Source organism: Scardinius erythrophthalmus (genome assembly GCF_964197995.2).
Source record: "Scardinius erythrophthalmus genome assembly, chromosome: 22".
Taxonomy (NCBI): Eukaryota; Metazoa; Chordata; class Actinopteri; order Cypriniformes; family Leuciscidae; genus Scardinius; species Scardinius erythrophthalmus.
Window position 1 is genome coordinate 26,179,335 of NC_138242.1, and position 21,250 is coordinate 26,200,584.

The 21,250-nt window shown below is 36.6% G+C and overlaps 1 protein-coding gene across 6 annotated transcripts in view; it reads left to right on the top strand.

The window, feature by feature from the left end:
• The window catches only part of plppr5b (phospholipid phosphatase related 5b), a gene marked incomplete at its 3' end in the record, with an annotated part of 56,039 nt that overhangs the window by 19,260 nt on the left and 15,529 nt on the right, over positions 1 to 21,250 (top strand). For all 6 annotated transcript variants that reach the window (XR_014029152.1, XM_081352235.1, XM_081352238.1 and 3 more), the window contains 3 exons: positions 2,828 to 2,960; positions 11,116 to 11,366; positions 18,637 to 18,813. Coding sequence is in view for 5 of the 6 variants with exons in the window: in XM_081352235.1 (XP_081208361.1) it covers positions 2,828 to 2,960; positions 11,116 to 11,366; positions 18,637 to 18,813 (561 nt within the window). The remainder of the gene's footprint in view (positions 1 to 2,827; positions 2,961 to 11,115; positions 11,367 to 18,636; positions 18,814 to 21,250) is intronic.

Below are 21,250 nucleotides of genomic sequence, written 5' to 3' on the forward strand. Positions count from 1 at the left end.
TGATCACTTTATATGATGAACAGATTGAATTTAGGCTTTTATTCACATTCATCAGCCCACACACACATCAGATGTGGTAAACGGAAGCTCAAACATGTTCGCTTTACATTCGAGAACGTTCATTCTCGTGTTACGCAGCACGTTTCAGCTTCGGCAAGTACCAATGAGGTCTGTTCTTGTGCATCAAGCATACGATTGAGCTTCTGTTTATGTTCGCTGATCAATATTTATATGTGAATAAAAGCCTACATTTAATCTGTTCATCATATAAAGCGATCAAGTCTATTCAGAAAATTTTGACTGAACCACTCAATTAGTATGGATTCGTTTAACGATCTGAATTTTTTGAAGCGTCAAAGTGGCAGTTGAGTGGGCTGTCAGTGGAGAAACCGAAATCTCTCATATTTCATTAAAAATATCTTTATTTTTGTTTCGAAGATGGACAAAAGTCTTGCGTGCTTGGAACGACAAGGTGGGTAGTTGATGACAATTTCTTTCATTTTTGGGTGAACTAACCTTATAACAGCTGACTGTATAAACACTGTTTAAACCTCATTTAGTTAACCTACTTTTGTTATTCAGTCAGTCATACTGTGTTGTAGTTACTAGGAGTCACTGTCACAAGCAAGAAACACAAGCATCCTGACCAGCTTGGCATTGCAACAGGCTCAACCAATGGTATGAGGTCAGGGCGGGGCTATCTATTTGTTTGACCAATGAACGACAGGGGGCATGTTTAAGGAAACCTGTTCTAAACCTGTCTTTATTTTTTCTGTTCTGTTTGGTGACACCAGAGGTACGAAAACAGCATACTTCAACTTTATTGTCAACAAGAAATAATATCAATATTCAGTGCACATTATTCCAATGTCTTTGTAATCTATCATTATGATAGAATAAATGGCTTTCCTTTTCAGCTGACATCACCAAGCCCTCTTATTTTTCAGCCCTAACTATCTGTCATACGGAGAATTTTTTTCTCACAACCCAGTAAATTCCCAATGGATAAAATCAAGTAATTTTTCAAGTAATCAAAATCATTTTTCACATAGAAATTGCCATGTCAGGGTCTAAGGTTGTTGCATTAAATATATAGAAGTATATGTTGGATGCTCATAACCTAGATTCTGCTGTGTATGTGTGTGTGTAAAGCCTTGAGCGGTTGTGCTAGTGTTTTGAAGTAAGAAGGGCTGCAAAGGGGCTACCGAGCTCTTACGCTTCTCTAGCCAAATTTTATTGCGGTGGTTTATGCGGTTTGAGAATACAAGATTAAGTCCCTCTGCTTTTGGAAGTAGAAGATCCTCCTTGCATGTATAAGCCCCAAAAGCAAACCCTCAAGGAGCTGGACAAGCTCTTAAATCACTCTGACAGATCAGGAAAGCCTCAAGTTCCTCATTGAGTCCGAATCCTGGTCTCTTTATCTCAGTCAAACTCGGATCCCTGAGCTCATGAACAGAAGAGAAAGCAATTTCTCATTAGTTAACTTTTATTGCAGATTAAGTTCTCTTTAAACACCTAAAATCTTTATGGATCCTAAAATCCATTTTTAAAGATGACATGAAAACTAATTTTCACAATTTAATTAGCACAAAATTAAGCTTTTAACAGATTTTAATGATATAATGTGATGTTTTTCTAAATGCAACATGATTTTCAACAAGAAAATAATGTTGCAGGACTTGAAGCTATCCATTGGGAATTGATTGGATTGTGCAAGGTGTCTTATGTGACAGGAGGTTGAAGGAGAGGGGCGAAAAATGAGAGGGCTTGGTGACATCAGCGGAAAAGGAAAGTCATTTCAGAGGCAGAACAAGTTACTACATTTTGATAAAAAATTGCAAAAATTCTGATGAATCATTCTCAATAAGACCAGGAACATGCAGTCTATTAATAAAGTGAAATTCAGTTTCAAATATATGTTGCTTTTACCAAGTTTTCATAGTTCTTCATCAAAATATTAATATTAAGAGTTAATCTCTTCTAATGGTGTAACAAGGGTCACATAGTCAATGGAGAACATTTATTAATAATATCAATCCAACCGACCATACACACAAAAAAAATTCTGCATTAAATTTTTAAGTACAATCAACTTGGATGTTTAAGTCATTTCAACTTAAATTACATCAAATTGACATTAACAAATAAATTGAAACTTGTATAATGAAGTTAACAATTGCTTAACTTATTTTGGTAAGTTAAATGTAAAAACATATGTTGTCATATGATCATATAATTTTTTTACAGTGTATGATTCAGTCCTGGAGTAGATGAAGTACACTGCATAAAAAGGCCTCTAGTCACAGCAAGGCTTCTGTCTACAACAATATTGCAACACATCATCTACTAATAAATGCAAATAAGGGCAGAACAAACTCTTATTTGGATTTATGGGATAGAAATAATGCCTGTTCTCATAATGATCATCAGCACAATAAAACACAACACATTTATTATTATTATTATGAGTAATTTGCAGAGGCAGAACCAGCAGGCTTTAACAATGCAGCCAGAGAATCAATTTCTTGTTTCTGTCTTGTTGTCGTTTTTAAACTTTTTTTTCTCTCAGTCGTGTGTTCTGTTTCCTACCATTTCCATTGGCAACTGAAAATTAGTTTTTAGGTTGTAGCTTTCCACACACTAGTACAGTAGCTTCTGAGTTCTGTACTCCATTCCAGACCTGATGAAATAAAAAAATTGTTTTGATTGTGGGCTAATTGGCACTAATAAGCACCACTCACATTTTCTTCAGAACACGTAAAAACAGCTATATAGCAAAATTTTTTAGACATTTTTTAACGTTTTCTGATGTTCTGCTCTGTTTCAGATCACCGTGACAGAAACTGTGTTGTTCTTGATAGAGTATACATCAAAGGATCTTGACAGTCGAGAGAAGACCATCGTGAATGGGGACTGCTGTTACCTCAATCCATTAGTGCGGAGGACTTTCCGTTTCCTTGGTATGTCACTTTATTTTATGGATCTTTTTATGGAACGTTGTGCTTTCATCCCTGGCATTCAATTTACAGTTAAACCATTGGAATTACTTGGAAGTAGTTTTTCCCTCTTAACAGAGAGAGGTTGTTCCAACCAACGTTAAGTGCACTAGTGCCAAAAACCCTTGTATTTTATGATAGAACCTGTGAAGGAAGGTGTGTGAAGGACTTTATTACCCTTAAAGTAGAGCTTAATTTAAGCCGGATCCTGTTCCGAAAAATGTCAGATGTGGGATTTTTGCTTTCCGGCATTTGTTCTTAAACGATCCAGCATTAACATGGCGACAGTGTGTGCGTGTGAGAGACAGAGCGGGTTTATGCAGATGTATTTGGAGGGTATGTTTTGCTATTGGCCCTCAGCACATATATTTTTGACCAATTAGCTTTCTTAAGTTCAAAATCACTATCATTGGTTGGTGCTTACTGCTTATTGTTTTGCAAACAAGTAAAGCGTAAAGTTTGGAGAGAGTGTATGTAAATTATTCTAATAAAAATGAGTTAATATCGCCAAAATGTCAAAAAGACAGTCAAGCATATTTTCATTTTCCATATTCACGAGTAAAGCTGATGGTGTTTTAAAAGAGATCCCGATAATCAGGATAGCGCGGGAGACACGAGCAACGGGTCAGTCAGTATCAGAAATCGATGTACGACGTCAAAGGTGAGAGAGAATATCACTGATCAATTGAACAATATTTGGTCTCAACGTAGCCATACATTATATATGTTCTTAGGGCCATTCAGAAACCTAATAATGATGCTCTTTTTTTTTTTTTTTTTTTTTTTTTTAAATGAATAATGCTCTTATTGTGCCATCACCATTTTGTGACATCAGTGTATGTTCCGGGAAAATTCAAGTTGTATGTTCAGTGTCAGTCACCGCGCCTTGAAATTGCTGTTTTTGATTAATCATTTACAAATTAAGCTCTGCCTTAAAGTGATGTTTAATTTGTGCTTCTCCGATTTTGCTTTCTTTGATGAGCATGTCAGCATTTATTTTGTGCCTTCAGTGTGGATAAGCTACAACAGGTAAACATGTCAGCAGTGTGGAAGCATTTCACCATGACCAAAAAGGATGCTAAAGAAGCAATATGTAAACTTGTTTGGCTGAAAACAAGGCTGCTCGTGGCTGAAGAACTTTACTACATTGGTTTAATTTATCACCTCTTTATATTTATCATGACACCATGAATAACTATGGAAGCTTGTTTCCGCCACAAAAAAAAAAAAAAGATAATTGCGACTTTTTATCTCACAATTGCGAGATTACATCTCGCAATTCTGACTTTATTTCTCAGAATTGCGAGATATAAAGTCAGAATTGCTCAGATTTCTGAGATATAAAGTCAGAATTGCGTGAAATAGTCACAATTGCGTGTTATAAAGTCAGAATTCTGACTTTTTTTCTCGCAATTGCGACTTTATATCACGCAATTCTGACTTTGTATCTCAGAATTCTGACTTTATATCACGCAATTGGGAGATATAAAGTCAGAATTGCATGATATAAAGTCGCAATTGCGTGCTATAAAGTCAGAATTGTGAGATATAAACTATTCTAAGGTAAAAAAAAAAAAAAAGTCCGTCTTTTTTTTCCCCATAGAATTGGACTTTATATCTCACAATTCTGAGAAAAGATGTCAGAATTGCGAGATATAAACTCGCAATTATGTGTTATAAAGTCAGAATTGCGTGATGTAAAGTCAGAATTCTGAGATATAAAGTCAGAATTGCGTGATATTAAGTCACAATTGCGAGAAAAAAAGTCAGAATTCTGACTTTATAAGACGCAATTGCGACTTTATATCACGCAATTCTGACTTTATATCTCGCAATTCTGAGAAATAAAGTCAGAATTGCGAGATGTAAACTCGCTATTGTGAGATAAAAAGTCGCAATTATCTTTTAAAATGTTTTATTCAGTGGCGGAAACAAGCTTCCATAAATAACAAACTGAGTTCAGTTACCCAATTACACAAATTTAATTAGCGAAATTAGTGAAGTTTAAATGAAAACTTTAAAGTGCCCCTATTATGCTTTTTCAGTCATTAATTTCATGTACTGTGTAATATAGCTGTTTGCAAATGTAAAAGGTCTACATGTCGAGAAAACATCTAGAAATCTACTTTCACCCGCTTCCAAAGGATGTGGACTCGGGCAGTTATTGATACGGTAAAACTTATGCCATTGTTACTGTTTGTATTACTCTATCAAGTGCTGAGAAACCCTCTGGAGCTGAAATTCAGATGTGGTAATGGGCGTTTCGTTTCCGACATGTGCTAGACCAATCACATCCGACCAATCAGAGCAGAGAAGGCTCTCAGAAATAAGGGCTTTAAAGAGACCTGAACCTTGATCTAACCATTCCAGACACTGTGAGAAAAGAAGTGATCCTGCAGTTTATATAATGAGAATGTGTTTTTTGACCTTGGATGCATGTAAGCCTATCGTAGGAGACCTCCAAAACAAAATTGGGACCTTTAATAGCATAATAGGGGCACATTTTGGTGTTTCTGTAAAAAAAAAAAATCATTTCGGTGCATTACTACTGGAAACACAGTCTGTACATCTATATGATCTACAGGTGTTTTTTTTTTTTTGCTGTTTATGTAACCTCACGTGCCCTACAGCATCATGATGGTAAAGCCTCTTCAACCACATCACATGTACTTAATGCAGTTTAACAAATTAAGACCAGACTTAATCTGTGATCTCTCTCTCTCTCTCTCTCTCTCTCTCTCTCTCTCTCTCTCTCTCTCTCTCTCTCTCTCTCTCTCTTGCTCACTCTTTCATTCTCTGTTTCATTTTGTCCCCCTTTTCAATAATTTTCTCCCTCTAATGCTTCAGTGTTTTTGTGAGATAAAGAAACAGCAATGTCATGGATTATTAGCCTGATCCCCACTTCCATCTCCTATTCATTTCTGCATTAAATGGTTCCTGTTCACTGCAGACGCTCTCATTTTCCGGCAGAATATACAGTACTTTAGTCATAGTTTCACAGTTTCCAGGGCCTAGTCATCCAAGCTGCTTGTTGGACATCTGACGGCATTAGCGTTCTTAAAGACAAATCAGATCAGCAGAATTCTTCCTAAGCCTCCTACAGTGCTGAGAAGGTCACATTTACTTTACTGACAGCATCTGTCAATGTTCAGCAGAAGTCAATGTGGCCCGGAGGAAATCGGATGTATCTGTCATGATTTAATCTACATGGTGACATTTTTATCTTTGAAGAGATATAATAGTTTATTTCAAGCTCAAAATCATCAGGTCTTTTCTTCTTAAAGATACAGTTCACCCAAATATAAAATTATGTCTGTCTGATCATTTACTCACCCTCATGTTGTTCCAATCCAAACTTGTTTTATTACTTTTTCTGAAAAAAAGAAAAGAAAAGAAAATTATCATAAATGTAGGAACAAACTGAAATTTAAGTCGTTGTTCGTTCAAAATCCACTGCATTTCTTAAATCTCATTCATGTTTGATGTTTGTGACCCTTTAAATTCATACAAGTTTAAGCAATATGGTTTGAAACGTTGTGGTCAGACATTTGTGATCAGTAAGATTTTTTTTGTTTGAAAGAAATGAATGCTTTAGTTTTATTTCACATGGATGCATTAAATTGATCGAAAGTGACAGCAAAGACATTCATAATGTTAAAAAAGATTGAATACAAACTTTGTATTCATCAAAGAATCATGAAAAAATGTATCATGGCAGCAAAACTGTTTTAGGTCATCAACATGGATAATAACAATAAAGTTCTTAAGCTGCAAATCCGCATATTTGAATAATTTCTCAAGGATCATGTGACACTGAAGACTGGAGTAATAATGCTGAAAATTCAGCATTAAATTTCAAAACATTCAAATATAAAACAGTTATTTGAAATTGTTTTTACTATATTTTTTTTATCAAGTAAATGCAATGCATAAGAAACTTCTTTTTTTAAAAAAATGAAGCAATCTTACCGACACAAAACTTTTGAACCATGTATATATGTAAATATATTCACAATATAGCACAGTTCCTTATTGCTTATACAAAATGGTTCTATTTAATAAAAGTATAAAGGACAAATAATCTATTATTTTACTAGGCAAATTCTTTATGGTTGTTGGGTACGAGTATCTGTTTTACAGGTTTATTTTTTTGAGTTTTCCCTTGTAAACGTGTGCTCTATCTTTTGAGTTTGATAGAACTTCTAGAAAAAGCACCTAGAAGATGTCATGTGTGTTTCCAGGCAGTGGAGGCTGCATGAAATGAAAATTTTTTGTTTCTTCCTTTTTGTTTGAGGTTTGACGGTGCATCTCAACAGAAAAGCATCCAATGAGACCAGTTGCTTCGTGACCTGGAGTCACTGGCTTGTGTTATTTGCATAATGACTCACGCTGCGATGTTCTTTGGGAGAGATTAAATTTAGAAAATGGCTGTGGGTCATGGTGCACTCTGAGTTAGTTCAGACAGGCTTTCTCAGTAATATATCTCAATCTCTCTGCTTGAGAAGAACTCTTGGTTCACTTCGACTCTTGATATAAAAAAGATCATGAATGAAAGCAGAAAACACTTCAAAGCCGCGTGTGTTTGTGCCAATAAAATGCCTGTTCCTCCTCCAAGTTATATCAATGAGATGCTATAACAATTTAAAACCAAGCTGAATTTATCATTATGAAAGTAACAGAGTAAAACAATGTCTTTTTATTTAAAACAGCCATAATTGGGTGAAATCTCTTGTTTTAATTTCAGCTCATTTTATTAGAATTCATGTTTTGTTTATTTTCTAGCCATAGGCTAAAAAAAATGTTATCTCTACATACTAAATGGTACATACTGTATATAAAATGATATGTATGGATAATAATAGGAAGATCACCCCTACATTTATTATAGGCATTAGTAATTAAATAGTAACCTAATTTTGGCACACAAGTATTGTTTTATGATGGAATGGACCCTGATACATAAAACATATGGAGCTTCTAAAAGTAAACACTTTTATGTACTCTTGAGAGTTTATGAATTGCTAAATTGATTTTCTTGTATTTTGTTAAAAAATAAGATTGTTGCTAGGTTGACTGTTTTGTGCATTGTAATTAAGAGTTTTTTTTTTTTTAAATCTTGAATCAATATTTCATGTCCATGTATTTATTTATTTGCTGGATAATGCACAGTCATTTTAGAAAAATAATCTTAATGCCATTTATGTAGTAGGGTAGACCACGTAAATTTGGAGCAAAAAATAAACACTCATGGACAGAAGTTTGAATCAGTTGAATCCATTCTGAATTAATTCACTGAATCAGAGCGGATATCAACGAATGTTCCAAGATTCACAGACAGCAGTATGTTCACACAGTTGTTGAAATGTCAATGTGAAAGGAAGTGTGAATAAGCCATTTTTAGCCCCAGTTCGTTTGCAGACAGAACGCAGTTTTGAGACTGTCAGCGTCAAAGTTATATTGCCAACATAACAGAAAACAGGATTGATATGATGCCAGCCAGTGACCTTATAAGATGACATTTTTATGTGAACCTCAGCTGACATTATCACCTCTCTTAGTAAAATAAGACCATATTTTCTCTCCAAATCGTCTGCCAAACTTGTTTTTGCTATGCGTCACTTAAAACTCCACAAGGCGTTCCTGTGAGCGACTGTATTTATGCATGGAAACATGCTAAATGGTGCTTTGTTAATGTTGTCTGAAAATGACTTATTGTTGATACAAGTCTTTCAATGGCCATAATAATAGCCTTGTCAAACCTGTCATTCTGTCGAGCTGAAAAGATGTTCTAAACAAGAAGAACATGACATTTAGGAGTGAAGGAGAAAAAATGAAGCTCGTTCAGAAACAATGCTTACTTCCTTTTCTTCGGAAAATATCTACAATTGTAAAAGACCTCAGAAAAGAAGGGTATAAAGGATTCATTTGTGATGTGTCCATCATGAGTTTGGGTTTCTCAAGCTCAGTGGTTCAGTGGCTTTTCAGGATCATTAAGGGGTGAACAACAAAAATGTTGCCTATATTCAATGTAGGCTCATTTTCTTTTACCTTGCATAGTTTTGTTTAGATTTTTGACCGTTAGGGCATGTCAATGTTGGGCTAGGTAAACCTAATATTCATGATTAATTTTCAACGATCTCCAATCCATATTGATTCGTAAAATCTCATGACCGACCTGTAAACCCTTTGCCAGTGATACCTGAAGTCAGGAACTTTGCAGAACTAATTGAATTTGATCAGATAAAGGTGCTTGAATCGCAGAACGATGGCAAGAAAATGCATCTTTCTATCGATTTGTCTTCGCAGGCTGCATGCAATATCATACAGCAAAACTAGTGTAGTCTGATTCACAAAGCAAAAACTATTTTGTGCTGATTCTTTTTAGTGAATCCACACACACACACACACACACACACACACACACACACACACACACACACACACACAGATTCAGTGAGTTCAAACTCTTATTTACTTTACTTTTTGCTATTTTTAGTGAATATAAGTATATATTGAAACATTTTTAATTCAATGAAGTAAATCACATCAGAGAAGCATTGTGAGTGTTTGAGCTCTCTTCATTGAGGTATTATAGTTTGATTTACAGAGCAACGAAGAGAAAGACTCTGTTCAGTTAAGAATAGGGCTGGGCGATATGACGAAATATATCGTCTGGACGATAGAAAATGTCTATCGTTTTATATAAGGCTCTATCGTTTACGCCACGATAAGGCGTTTTACGGCAGAATTAACCTCACGGCATGCCCATGCACGCTGCAATACATAAACAAACATGGAGGAAGACGGTAGTAGACGCGGTTCAGACCAGGGTAAGTTAATTCTCAACTAGATGACCAGCCAACCCAACCCGTTAGTAGCTCCACAACAGCGCGCATCTGTGCATTCATTCATTCACACACACACACACACACACACACACACACACACACAGAGAGAAACGCGATTCATATTTAATCAGTCTTTTTGCGTGTACAGACACTATTGCGATTAGAACAAAGCAAATATAGAACTGACCTATTCCTCAACCGGATCCGTTGCTCCTCGAAATGAAAACGAGGTGAACCTGAAAGTGAACATATCCAACTGATTGTAGGTGTTCTGTTCACATGTTTGCGTGAATCGCCTCAGATTATTTCCGTTTGAATAGCGCGCACTCTCCGTAAGATCAAAGTCAACAGAATATTTTTAATCTCTTTTGCACTTATAATAATAAAAAAAAACCTATCGCGCCGGCGCGATTGTCGAACCCAGGGTGTTAAAAAAATAGATTTTCGCCAAAAATCCTCTTTGGCTCCGCGGCTGCCATGGTAAACAACGTTAGCCGACTGAAGTCTCACGTCACGTGCGAGTCAAGAGCGAAGTGATTGACATGACCAGGCTACCGTAGCTATGGCTTGGATTCGTTAGCAAACATTGCCCCCCTGTGGTATTTGCATATTACTATCACAAGCATAATGTTGCAACAGCGAGACCGGCCAATGTTAGAGACCCGGCCGGTAATGGAATACAGGCCAATATTAGAGGATTTACGGTAGACTATTCATGAACTGAATTAACAGAAAAATTGCTATATCGTTATGTATATCGTTATCGGGATATCAAATGAGCTATATCGGGATATGAAATTTTGGCCATATCGCCCAGCCCTAGTTAAGAAGATAGGTTATTATCTCATCAACTGAGAACATTATCTTCTCTAATGCCTCCGCACAGCTCAGCCGCGAGATGTGTGCCACTGTGGAGATTATCTAGTCTTAGGCATATTCGTCTCCTTAATGTGCGCTAGTAGGAAATTACGGGTACACCCTGTGCTAACCAAGCCTACATAAACAGGCCATGCACAACCGCTGAATAATTGAACCAATTTCCAGGTCATGTTTGTCAAATACATATTTTAAGCCCCATCTTGATGGATTCTCTTTAAGGGACTTTATACTTTTAAAGTCAAATCAAGGCAGTGAATTTTTATATCAAATGTAGGAAGTTGTATTGGTTTCTCAGTGGCTGATGGTCACAATAGTTCCTCAAATCTTGCTAAAAAATATTTTTTCTTGTTTTTGTAGTAATTGGTATCTGTATCTGTTTTTCGTCTCCATAGGTGTATACTTGTTTGGCCTTTTCACCACAGACATCTTCGTGAATGCCGGTCAGGTGGTAACAGGGAACCTGGCCCCTCATTTCTTGACAGTATGTAAGCCCAACTTCACAGCTCTGGGTTGCCAGCAAGCTCTACGCTATATCAGTCATCAGGAAGCCTGCACCGGCAACGAGGATGACATCCTGCGTGCCCGCAAGACCTTCCCTTCCAAAGAGGCGGCGCTCAGCGTGTACGCCGCGCTCTATATGGCTGTGAGTATCTCTTAAATCCAACCTAGGCTCGCTGGAATAACTTGCCTGTTGTGAGTTAAAACATTAAAACTTGCAAGTGAAATGTTCAGTAAGTGATTCACACATGAACGTGAATCTTACAACTTTTTATTTTTGTGGTTGTTGTTTGTATTGTGGAGTTCAGAAATGAATTGTCCAATGAATTGCGCTTAAAGGTTGATGCTCTATTGCGTTTGAAAATAACGTACCACTTACACTAAACCCGACCTAAACCTAACCGACAGTGTTAAATGGTTTGTTCACCCAAAAATGTAAATTCTGTCATTAATTACTCACCCTCATGCAGTTCCAAACCCGTAAGACTTTCTTTCACCTTCTGGACACAATCTTTTTAATGAAATCTGAGAGCTTTCTGTCCCTTTATTGACAGCCTACACAACTACCACTTTCAAGACCCAGAAAGGTAGTAAAGACATTAGTCATCATTAGTAAGTAATCCATGTGAACTCCAGTGGTTTAACTTCAATTTTATGAAGTGACGCAAGTTTGTGCAAAAAAACCCTAACACCACTTTATTTACAAAATATTAATCTCGAGAGCACCACTACGTACTATGCGTGTTGTGTTGATGAGAGAGCATTGTTGCGCGAGTTGGATTAAGATTTTGTTAATAAAGTGGTAAATTATGTTTTTGGTGCAAACAAAGCACTCATGTCGCTTCATAAAATTTAATTAAACCACTGGATTAACATGTATTACTTTAACATGTATGATGTCTTAACTACTTTCTGGAGCTTGAAAGTGGGAGGACAGATTTCATCAAAAAGATCTTCATTTGTGTACCGAAGATGAACGAAAGTCTTACGGGTTTGGAACGACATGAGGGTGAGTAATTAGTGACAGAATTTTTGGGTGAATATTTTTTTTAAAGAAATGATGCAGATGGTTTGTTGAATGCTCTTATTGGCATGGCAGTTTTTTGCATTGATGGTTATAACATGCTGTGCTTTAGCTGTTACACTGTTTCCATGGTAAACCTTTCTTGGAAAAGTTGTCTTCAAATGTATCTTTTATTTATTTAGTTTTGATATTTTTAGCAGTGATGGTTAAATTAACATGCTGTGCTTTAGCTGGAAGACTGTTTCCATGGTATATCTTTTTTGGAAAAGTTGTCTTTAATGGCGCTTTTCCACTGCATGGTACGGCTCGGTACGGTTCGACTCGGCGCGGAACGGTTCGGCTCGCTTCGCTTTTCCACTGCGTGGTACGACTCGACTCGTTACGGCACGGTTCGGTTCGCTTTAGCTCGGTTGCTTTTCCACTGCAGTTAGTACCGCTTCAAAGTGGGTGGGACTGATCGTTATATAGTTGCCGTCTTTACTACCATGACATCATATTAAATGCGAATTTTTCATTCCGTGTTTCCCCATCCACTCCTCGGCAACTGACGAGAGGAACGTCTGCACCTCGTCCACTGACCACGATTCAGCCATTTCTTTTTTTGAAGTTTATACTCTTTTTTTTTTTTTGAAGCAAATACTTTTAAAACAGGTTGGCTGTTGTCTACTGGCTATTTAAATCTAGCGGGTTTAGTGTCTCGTGTTGTAAATACAATGACGCTGGTAGAGATGATTCTGTCTGACCAATCAGTGATCTGCAGTGTTTTCACGTCACATTTTAGTATCGGTACGGTACGCTTGGAACCTCAACAGAGGTGGTACCATTTAAAGCGAGCCGAAGCGAGCCGTACCGTACCGTACCATGCAGTGGAAATGCGCCATAAGTGAGCCGTACTGAACCGAGCCGTACCGTACCATGCAGTGGAAAAGCGCCATAAATGTATCCATTTTAAGAACTACTGTACACATGCTGATTAACTTTTTTGCGTTGTTTTTTGAGTGTCCTACTCCAAACTTCAAACAAAGTCAATTTAAAATAGTCCAACGTTTCCTCCATAAAAACATCATATTCTTGTGTTATAACGTGTAACACGGACCCTGTAACGCCATCTGCGAGTCCTTAGAAAGTCCAAGTGTGGGTATCTGCATGCCGGAGTAATGGGCATGAAAGATCTTTTCAATTGGTTTTGAAAGCTGCCTGTTAGGGTGTGGGGTTAGTTTCTGTTGTAGCGTTATGTATTTTGGCATACCCCTACCTTTCGGCATGCCCGTTACTCCGACCTGCAGCTATCCCTGTCTTAGAAAGTCATTAGCTTTGAAGTTCTTCAAGAAGATGTTCAAAATCAAAGCACATCCATCTGCAGCTCTACACACTCACCTTCGTTAATGAATGTGATGTAAAGTGACAACCGTCAATCTACTTTTGCCTTTAAGCTCTTTTTTAAATACAGCGGTCATGTGAAGGTGATTTGGCCTCTTCTTACAGCAAGCACCACTTGTTCATTGTATTGCATTCGGTGGGTTTGAATTTTTAATGGCCAGTGCGAATCATTGATATGTATATCTCTGCATTTTATAGTGAACGTCATGAAGCAGGCTTATCTTGAGTGCATCCAGGAGAGATGGCACACGCAGGACGGCGTTTGAAATGCAGATGCAAATGAACAGCTTCATTTGGATTCTGTGCAAAGCCTGATCGAGCACAGATATGGCAGAAAGCACTATAGCGTGAACACAGTCATTTGTGGCAAGGACTTTTTTTATGTAACAGGCAACAGAAGAAAGTGGTAACTCTTTTTCCATGAACGCTGTGGTCGCCCTGTCTGTCAGCAATCTGTCGGGAGGAAGATTTGCCATTGAGAAAGGAAATGAGAGTTGGATTGGTGTGAAAAGATTTAATGTCAATTTAAAGGTTTTGTCTGGACTTTTCTTGTATGGGATCAATTGGTGACTCAATTGGTTTTGAATGAGGCTTTGTTTATACTGAACATAATCTGGTTTATTTGAATGGTTTTGCGCTTTGTGTATCATAAAAAAACGTCTTTTTTTAAATATATGATCTTAATTTTTTTTAAGAGTTTTGTGGTTGGGATTTGTAAAAATCATTTTATACCAACTGAGGAAACAAACTACTTGGTCTACTCTAGTCTGATCTGACCAGAAACACATTCAGATCAGATTTGAAATCCATTTAGGGTTGAAATCAGGTTTCAGTCAGATTTTAAACCACATTTTGTGTTTGTTTTTTTTTGTGCTATTTTTGCTATTCAGGCCATGAGCAACAAAATGGATGGATTTTTATCCAATTTTAGTTTTGGACCCGAATTGGATTTTTAAAAAATACTTAAAAACTTAACATAAGTTGTTGCCTCAAAATTAAGTATAATCAAATTGGAAATAATTTCAACTTAAATTATATTAAACTGAAAAATCTAATTGAATCTCGTGTAACTTCAAAAAAAAAAAGGTAAAATAATTATAATTATAAAATAATTTAAAACATATCCAAAATCAGATTTTTGCCTTTTGTGTGTGCAGATGCCCACCTAAACTGAATCTCGCAAATCATTTTAGAAATGGGCTGCGAATCTAGCTCTAACCATCCCCATAAATTAGATAACATATGAGCTTTACTTATTCATTCCCATTTTAATCACCGCTTTTATGGCCTCCCTTAATTTTTCAATTCATGGTCTAATTAGCCACAATGACCCGGTTAGGATACCAGACGTCCTGTACAGACGAGCGGACTGTGAAGGACAGAATCCAAAAATCAAGTAATGAGCATCTGGCACGGTTTAGCCCTCCTTTTCATCAGTGATGCTGCTGCAGATGTGCACCAAGCCCACAAAGAAATCTCAGTCCGTAGGGAGTGGGAATATCTCATCCCAGCTGTTAGTCGAGTCGAGCCCTGATGACTAGAACTCCGAGAGAATCACGGTGTCCTGGGAGGTTCGATTATTAATGTAGACACAAGAGGAGTCTGATTAGTGTCTGTAGGATATGTTGTACTGTGTCAGAGAACTTTGAATTTTTGACATCCTGCAGGGTGTCTTTGAACGAACGTGCTTCTCCATTCAAATGAGCAGATCAATCACATTTTGTATTTAGGGCAGCAAGTGGAGAGCTGTTGTTTTAGCTTGTACTGTATGTTCTGCAGAACCAAGAGTTAGCTAAATTCTTCCTCTTTAACATTGTGATTAATTAGAGACTAACAAGTTGATAATCTAGATAATACTCCACAGTAGATATGCGACTGATGTGTTTTGCATTGATAAAATAGTCACAATTGTAGATTTCCATACTTTGGTCATGTGTGCAGGTATTTAACTGCTTTAAGCCGTTTTAAAGGAGAAGTACTTTACTCCAAAAACTATTAAGGCAAACTGAGAGAGTTTGATAAAAGTCATTGAACATTAAACTCTTTTAATGTGACGTTGTCAGTTCTGAACATAATAGCTGTCACAGATACAATAAAAATGTCTTTTTTATTTCTTCAGATGATGTAAATGAAAGTTTATCACAGCTGATGGCCAGCCGACCCGACAGAAAGGACACATAGTATCTCTCGGGGAAGAAGTTCATGGCTGTGCAACAGTGTGTAAAATTGATATTTTGACAACTTACTTTAAAACAGCTTTCAGGCAATCCAGAGGCTCTGCCCTTGACCTGAGAGATGACGTTTTGTTGCATTCACAAAGACTACATGGTTTTTGACAGTAGCCCTGAAGGCAGATGACTGAGGACTCAACCGGCTTCTGAATCCCACATGCAAAATGTAGGACACGTGAAAAGTCAACATGCAACAGTGCTCCATTTTACTAGTTAAAAAAAATAAGTTAGAAAGTAAAAAAAAAGTTGTGATACACAATTATTTTCTTAGAAATGAATACTTTTATTCAGCAAGGACGTATTAAATCCATCAAAAGTTACTTTTTTTTTGTACCAATTGAAAACTGTTTCAAAAATAAATGCAGTTCTTTTGAACTTTCTGTTTATTAAAAATACCTGAAAAAACATGATTTCCACAAAAACATTAAGCAGTTTATAAACATTATAAACATTGATAATGTTTCTTGAGCAGCAAATTAGCACATAGGAAGATTTCTGAAGGATCATGTGACTGAAGACTGGAGTAATGATGCTTAAAAAATTTTGCTTTGAAAATATATATATAAAAATCAAACATTTTGAATGTGAATTTAGACATCACGTAAGGGATAATGTATAGAGAGGCGGTCGTTAACCCCGACAGGCTGAACAGGACCTCTATGAACAGGACCCCGACGCGAAGCGGAGGTCTTGAATCAGCCTGAAGGGGTTGTTATTCGCTATAACGACCGCCTCTCTATACATTATCCCGCTTATTACATGGCTACCTACAAAATAAATAAATAATTTGACACGAATTATTGATTTAAGAAGGAGTTTATTGATTTAAAAATGAATGTATTGCTTCCGCCAAAGAAAATAGTCCGTTCCGCGTCCATAGCAACGCGCTGTTTTTCATGGCAACGGTTCGCAGCGGTCTGTTATCAAGAAATAACAGACCGCATTCTACATTAGAATTCAGCCAAGCCATGTAATAAAACATTATAATGTACGCTATGAACAATTTATATTTATTTTGAGATTTCCTAAAGATTACATTTTATATTGTAAATAAATAATATTATAGTAATATTAATATTAGTTAGTGTTTTTAAAGATTGACTTTAAGTGAGTGTTAGATGATGTCAAAAGACTTTACTGCTTAAATAACACTATACAACTGAGCTTCATATTAATTGCATTACAGTATTTAGTCTGTATATGAAATATGCCTGTTCACCTCAACTCCTCAGATGGAATAAAATGCGGTCACAATGTGAACATGACCTTTGAATACTAGAAAGAGACACTGAAAGAGCGAGACTTTGAGAGAGACGGCGCTGTATGTCTCAGACTCGCACAAGATAACAATTACTGTCTTTGTGTGGTGTTTCCTCAGGAGTGATGGCTGATTAGCTATGACCTTCAGCGCTAAAACACATGCATACTCCAATGAGTCGGCTGGACTGTCCCTCATTTATTCACATTTTCTCTTTCACTTTGCTATGACATGACTTTCAAAGTCACACTTTTTTTTTGCCTCTGGATAGATAGGCTTGTTTTGGTCACTCTCTCTTTGCCTAACTGATCTAAATGTGCGTTGGATAGCTGTTCACCGCCTCATGAGCCTACTTTAGAAAACATACACACTCATACACACACAGTGACATGCCACACAGACAAGGACTCAACCATTAATACACACCCTTATATTGAGGAAAATCTGACATGAGATATTTTGGTTTTGTGTGCGTGTGTGTGTGTGTGTGTGTACTGTACATGGTGAACATTTAGGTGTTCACGCTTTACAAGAACCAATTCAAATCTTGTTCAGTAACCATAAAGTGAGCAGTTTTTTAATACTATTTCCACTTGACTTTTCATAGGCCACATTCTCACAGTTTTTTACAAATTGAATATGAATTAATATAAATTTTGTGATTGTAATAATATTATTACAGTGTAAAAATAGAGTATTTTAGAAAAATAATAAAAATATTTTTTCTAATTAAATCACAGCCTTTGCGATTTGATAATTGCACTAAGCAGCATTGATTTTATTTTAACATATTGTGCAGCTCTACCCTCAAATCTTTGTTTTCTCACCCTGCAAAATGTACAAATTCCTTAGTTCATAGTACATTTTAGTGCATTTTTCTCTGGGTTTTCCATCTGATATGTCTATAAAACAAGGTGTGCATTACTGGGGATCTTGGGGGGACACCCAAATGACTTGTATATCAAATGTTTCAACAACATTTTCAAAAACGTTTCAGTAACCACAGAAGTCAGATAAGTTAGTCAGAGCACATATTTTCACCTAGTCACAAATAGATAGTCACAAACAGAAGTCACATTCGCCTGAGGAAGTAACCATAACAACAGTTTCTGTCACTATGTTAGGCTCTCTTTGTCCTATATGGCAATTTATATTTGTGTTTGTGGTTGCTCTATATGTCTCAAATATGATTTGTGTCTCCATATACCGACATAGCTCCGTTTGGTAGGAGGAAGGATGACGCATGTGGCCTGACATCTGCTTCTCAAATCACTGAGGTCATGTGGTTGGATTGCTGTGCATTTTGGAATACATTTATTTACATTTGATATTTTGATGATTGGTTAACTATCCAACCAGTAAAAAACACAAAGTGACCATGTGCACAGTAACTGCCCTACTAATCAAGGGGCAGAACTACAAAAAGCTATTTGGGTTGCATGAGATAAAGCACAAATGATTGCATATCAAAATCATATATTATTTTAATAGTATGTGTTACTTTGTTTTTCTCTGATTTCAGATGTACATTACATTTACAGTGAAAGCCAAAGGAACTCGTCTGGCTAAACCAGTCATGTCTTTGGGCCTGATGTGCCTGGCCTTTCTAACGGGTATTAACAGGGTGGCGGAGTATCGAAACCACTGGTCTGACGTCATCGCCGGGTTTATCATCGGTGTGGCCATCGCCACCTTTCTAGTAAGTTTTTCATCAGGTGTTTCATTTTCCTGGTGTGTATTTCTGTCAGGCTCTTTTTGCAAACATATAATGCAATAGTTGACAGTCATTATTTACTCGCCCTCATGTCATTCCAGACCTTTATGATTTTCTTTCTTCTGTGGAATATACAAATTTGATGTTTTGCAGAATGTCCTGGCTGAACTTTTCTTTACAATGAGAGTTAATGGGTGCGGGGACTGAAAACTCCTAAGTATGTATGTAGTCCATTAGGCTTGTGCACTATATTTAGGGTTCCATGGAAAACCTGAAAGAATTTCAATGTGATTTTCAGGCCTGGAAGTCAAGAAAATATGTAAACACATTTGCACATTTTTGCACATTTCTATTTTTAAGATATCTCTAGTGCTTATGTAAAATAGTTTAAATGTACATTTCAATATTAACTTAAAATTCCCTTATTTGTATCTGATTGGACACACTGGACAACAATCTTGAATAGTAATGCTCAGGCATATACATTATTATTTATATAGTATACATAGTTATTATGGAAGCTTGTTGCCACAACGGAAAACAATTCACGACTTTTTATCTCGCAGTTTTAACTTTTTTTCTCAGACTCGCGCGATGTAAACTTGCAATTGCGAGAAAAAAGTCGGAATTGTGAGATTAAAGTCGCAATAACTTTTATTTTCTATTCTTTGGTGGAAACAAGCTTCCATAATTTATTCATAATTTTTTTCATTTTAGTTTAAATGTTAGCAATTTTGTTATGTGCTTTTGTCCTTTTTCAATATTTCTATTAAGATTTTTTTAGTACTTCTACCTAAACTTATTTAATTTTTTTAAATATTTAAATAGTCGTAATAATAGTTTTAATATTTATCATTTACTTTATTTCATCTTTATTTCAATTAACGAAAATGTTTTAATAGTTTGTTATAGTTAACAACAGCAACACTGAGTGTGTGTGTGTGTGTGTGTGTGTGTGTGTGTGTGTGTGTGTGTGTGTGTGTGTGTGTGTGTGTGTGTGTGTGTGTGTGTGTGTGTGTGTGTGTGTGTGTGTGTGTGTGTGTGTGTGTGTGTGTGTGTGTGTGTGTGTGTGTGTGTGTGTGTGCGTGTGTGTGTAGCTAACATATTGTGAACAAAGTAATCTGCTAGAAATTGCATTTTATGAATACAGTATATATTTTTTAATTTAGTAATCATAATTAAATATAAAAGCCATAGAAACTCACTGTTCAAAATGTGTGGGAATCCTTCTCATGTAAGACCTGTAAAGCCATTCAGTAGTTTAATAACTAGAAAACTATGAGGATGAGTAATTGATGACTGAATTTTCATTTTTTGGTAAACTAACACAAGTGAAAAGCATGGAGTTGAGTGGCAGAAGTCCAGAGCAAATTACATATAGCTCATTTAGCAAGGATAACAGGATAGAGAAAGGATAATGTTGGCTGGTGGGAAGCTAAGTAGAAGAACCGCTCACATACTGACATTATAGAGGGCCAGCTAAGCTTCTGCCAACATGCAGCCCTGTTGCAGACCCTCTGCTCTAGGCCTCTTTTTGCTTTGAAGCCAATTGTGTTGTGTAGAGCTGCCAAATGTAGGAAGATGGATTTCACCCTCGTTCCACCACCCACATCTGGGCACATCATGATACAGGTTTCCTCTCAGGGCACGGTAGCTTAGAGCAAATGCTAACGCATTTGTGTCCTCTTGAGTCCAACCCCTTAAAGATTCCATGGGTTTTAGAGCACTACAATCTAGCACAATGACTCTTTTTTTGTTTTGTTGCTAAACTGGTTTGTGGTGGGCGTTCTGGCGCAATATGGCTGCCGTTGCATCATCCAGGTGGATGCTGCACATTGGTGGTGGTTGAGGAGATTCCCCCTTCTATGTAAAGCGCTTTGAGTGCAGAGAAAAGCACTATATAAATTTAACGAATTAAACTGCAAGTGCATATTTTGTTTCTCTAAAGACTTGGATCATGTTATTTGGTCTTGTAAAAATTGCCATATTTTGGGATAAAAAGGTAGCCTGAAAGGAAGTCCATGAAATTTAACTTCACATGTGGAAAATTTAGCATGTAATGTACCAAATCCCAAGCTCTCTCAACCATCCTGAGCGTGCTGAAACATCTGGAAGGACCAATTCTTGGCACATGCAAGTAGAATAGCACCGTAATGGGATTTTTTTTTCATGCTAGCTGCTGATTAGGTTGGCTTGCCACAGTGAATTGATTAAAGTTCCAGACAAAAGTAAGAAAAAACTGGTGTCTTGAGACGGTAAATGTGTTTACACTGCCGTTCAAAAGTGTGGGGTCAGTCATTTTAATACTTTTATTCAGCAAGGATGCATAACATTGATCAAAAGTGACAGTAAAGGCATTTATAATGTTACAAAATAGTTATATTTTATAAATAAATAATATTCTTTACAACGTTCTATTCAT